The 3,813-nt window shown below is 36.1% G+C and overlaps 2 protein-coding genes across 3 annotated transcripts in view; both read right to left on the bottom strand.

Moving 5' to 3' along the window:
• nrxn1b (neurexin 1b) overlaps positions 1–3,813 on the bottom strand; it is a 799,620-nt gene that overhangs the window by 419,429 nt on the left and 376,378 nt on the right. The window lies entirely within an intron of this gene.
• Positions 1,650–3,813, bottom strand: part of cnrip1b (cannabinoid receptor interacting protein 1b) — an 8,916-nt gene continuing 6,752 nt past the window's right edge. Inside the window, exon 3 of one of the 2 annotated variants that reach the window (XM_005156484.6) lies at positions 1,650–3,693. In XM_005156484.6, the coding sequence (XP_005156541.1) occupies positions 3,529–3,693 (165 nt within the window). In that variant the 3' untranslated portion in view covers positions 1,650–3,528. The remainder of the gene's footprint in view (positions 3,694–3,813) is intronic. The other variant, NM_001327770.1, reaches the window with a different exon arrangement.

Below are 3,813 nucleotides of genomic sequence, written 5' to 3'. Positions count from 1 at the left end.
AGCGACGCGAGGAAGAGCCGCAGGGCGGGGAGGGTGGGCGGAGCCAAGCAGAAGCAATGCTATTGGACGACATGAGGAGGAGGCGGGGCGAAGAGGCAAATGATAGGCGGGTTTAGGCGTACTAAATATACGGAAGCATTCGCCCCGCCCTTTCCCTTTACACTCACTCAAACACACACACGCACACGCACACACAGAAATTATTGCTTGGCATCTGGTTCACTTAAAAAAATTCAAAGTGCATGTATGTATGTATATATATATAGTATTAACCCCTTTGTAGTATTAACCCCTTGATACTAACAAATACTGTAGTGTACTTTAGATTTTACTACAGTAAACTGTGGTGTATTGTAGTTTAATATACCCCACAGTTGTAGAAAACTACAGAACTGGGTCATTTGTTTATAGTTGTGTTACAATCACTATTTTGTGCATGTCTTCTATAAATCACCGAAAATAACCCACATGAAAATACTATAATAATTATTACTATAGTAAAATACTGTAGTAATTATAGTAATTATTATTAAAGCAAATACTGTTGCATTAACTAGTGATACTACTAAATACAGCATTGGGTCATTTGTTTATATTATGTTGCTATTATTAAATTACTATTATTATAATAGTTGTTGTATTACAATAACAATTCTAGAACCATCATAGCAGATTAATTCAAGTACTTTACTATAGTATGGTTGAACAGTATGTTCATTTACATGTTCAAAGTGTATTATACTTGCCTCACAGCAAGAAGGTCGCTGGTTCGAGCCTCGACTGGGTCAGTTGGCGTTTCTGTGTGGAGTTTGCATGTTCTCCCCGTGTTGGCGTGGGTTTCCTCCGGGTGCTCCGGTTTCAATCACAGTTCAAACACATGCGCTATAGGGGAAACTGATCAACTAAATAGTGTATGAGTGCGTGAGTGTGTATGGGTGCTTCCCAGTACTGGGTTGCGGGTGGAAGGGCATCTGCTGCGTAAAACATGTGCTGGAATAGTTGACGGTTCATTCCGCTGTGGCGAAATTAAGCATGATTATTATTACAATATCTATTACTCAAAACTTCACTATAGTATGCTTCAAAAACACTATAGTATATTTTTCATATGAGGGTATGAATCATTTTCGTGCAGATAAAAAATGCTGCACTACGCTTTTGTTTTGATGCTTAAAAATCGCCATCTGTCTTTGACCCATATCTACTGTTTTTGTATGTGTAAAACCTAATCTGACTGAGATTTCATATAAACGCTATAAGATTAGGTTTACTACGGTTTTAAAGTGGTCTTACTCCACCTTACTGTTAGGTCTTAAAGTGGTCTTAAGCTCTTACACTAGATCTTAAGGTGAACCTGCTAAAACCCATGCTAATCTTCCGGATAATTGATTATTATTGCTCTGCAGCGCCACCTGCTGGACTTCATGCTTATTTATAGTTAAACGATAGATAGATAGATAGATAGATAGATAGATAGATAGATAGATAGATAGATAGATAGATAGATAGATAGATAGATAGATAGATAGATAGATAGATAGATAGATAGATAGATAGATAGATAGATAGATAGATAGATAGATAGATAGATAGATAGATAGATAGATAGATAAAGAAAAGATAAACTGATATGCATCATTTCCCACATCTCCATTTTGATGTTTTTTATTTGATAGATTATTGCCATTTTCAAAATATTGAAAAAATATTGGAAAAAAACATACACATTTATTGCACGGATACCACAATGCACCAATAGAAAATATTCATAAAAACACACTATAAAGGTATTTCCATACGATGCTACATCTTGCTGAATTATAAAATAGCCCATTTTTTACAATAAGGTTACATTAGATGATGTGTTTATTTACTAACATGAAGTAATGTTAAACAATAACTGTATAGCATTTATTAATCACAGTTCAACAATTAATAATGCATTATTGTGCTTGTTAATGCACTGAGAGTTTACAGGAACTAATAATAATGAGTGTATTTTTGAAAGCTATTAAAGAAGATTAACAGTCCCAGTGTTGGGTTGCGGCTGGAAGGGCATCCACTTTGTAAAGCATATGCTGAATAAGTTGGCGGTTCATTCCGCTGTGGTGACCCCAGAATAATAAAGATACTAAGCCAAAAGGAAAATTAATATAGGACAGATTACCAAATGCTGTAATTAAAGCGTTGCTTATTGTATTTTAATGCATGAACTAATGTAATCTTATTGAAAGTGTGACCATAGAATCAATATAAAATCTGCAAACTCATATAAAAGTAAACTTCATCCTCTTTCAGGTTCTTCAGAGGTAGACGGCTGGAAGGAAAACTGCAGCTAAACACAACACCACGACAAACAGGGTAAAGTGCAACTATTCTCCCACATGAAAAATAAATACTAGAGTAATTTAGAGTAAATCATTTAGTGTTTTTGAACCATATTATAGTAAAGAAGGTGAGTTAATCTGTTGTGGTAACTCTACAGTTGCTATGGTAACACAACCACTATAGCAGTTGATGTTGTGGTGATTCTACAGTTGCTATGGTAACACAACAACTATAGTAATTAATCTGTTGTGGTGATTTTACAGTTGCTACGGTAACACAACCACTACAGTAATTGATGTGTTGTGGTGATTCTACAGTTGCTATGGTAACACAACCACTACAGTAATTGATGTGTTGTGGTGATTCTACAGTTGCTATGGTAACACAACCACTATAGTAATTGTTGTGCCGTGGCGATTATACAGTTGCTATGGTAACACAACCACTATAGTAATTGATGAGCCGTGGCGATTCAACAGTTGCTATGGTAACACAACCACTACAGTAATTGATGTGCCATGGCAATTCCACAGTTGCTATAGTAACATAACCACTATAGTAATTGATGAGTTGCAGTGATTCTATGGTTGCTATGGTAACATAACACCTATAATAATTGATGTGCCGTGTCGATTCTGCAGTTGCTATGACAACACAACACCTATAGTAATTGATGTGCTGTGGTGATTCTACAGTTGCTATGGTAACACAACAACTATATTAACTGATGTGCCGTGGTGATTCTACAGTTGCTATGGTAACAGAACTACAATAATATAAACAAATTAGCCAATACTGTAATTTGTTTTGGTATATTATACAACAATACATCACAGTTTACTGTAGTAAAAACTCTAGTATACTACAGTATGCATTACAGTTAATCTGTTCACTTTAGTTAATACTACAGTAAGCTGGAGCCTTTATTAAGAAAGAGATGTAGATACTATACTATATACAGTACAATATAACTATAGTAGGGTTCAAAAACACTGTAGTATTTACTATGAATTACTGTAGTATGTTTATAATGTGGGTAAATTCATCAAGACACTCTATTGACCTTTTAGACAGAGGGAAGGCTACATCTCTACACTGATTCACATTTCCAGCAGTTTCCATCACAGTCAGAGCATGTGTGTGTGTGTGTGTGTGTGTGTGTGTGTGTGTGTGTGTGTTGTGTTTCAGATTTCCTCTGATTCACAGGAACATCTCTTTATTGATCCACATGAGTGTGTGCGTGTCGTTGGGTTTGCACTCATACTCGATGCTGTTGAAGCTGTTCCCCCACTGGCAGTGGTCTCTCTTGTTGTAGTTGTAGAACTTCACCTGCCAGACCGTCTCGAAAACACCCGCCTGAGTGAACTGTCGAGCACAAAAACACACACTGTACACACTGACTCCGCACAATCTATGGTTAAATATGTTTGCTTGTGTTTTTGATTGTGTAGATGCTGTTGCTTTAAAACTGTGGTGTATTAACAC

Source organism: Danio rerio, chromosome 13 (genome assembly GCF_049306965.1).
Source record: "Danio rerio strain Tuebingen ecotype United States chromosome 13, GRCz12tu, whole genome shotgun sequence".
Lineage (NCBI taxonomy): Eukaryota > Metazoa > Chordata > Actinopteri > Cypriniformes > Danionidae > Danio > Danio rerio.
This window is presented reverse-complemented; position numbering and strand designations above follow the sequence as displayed.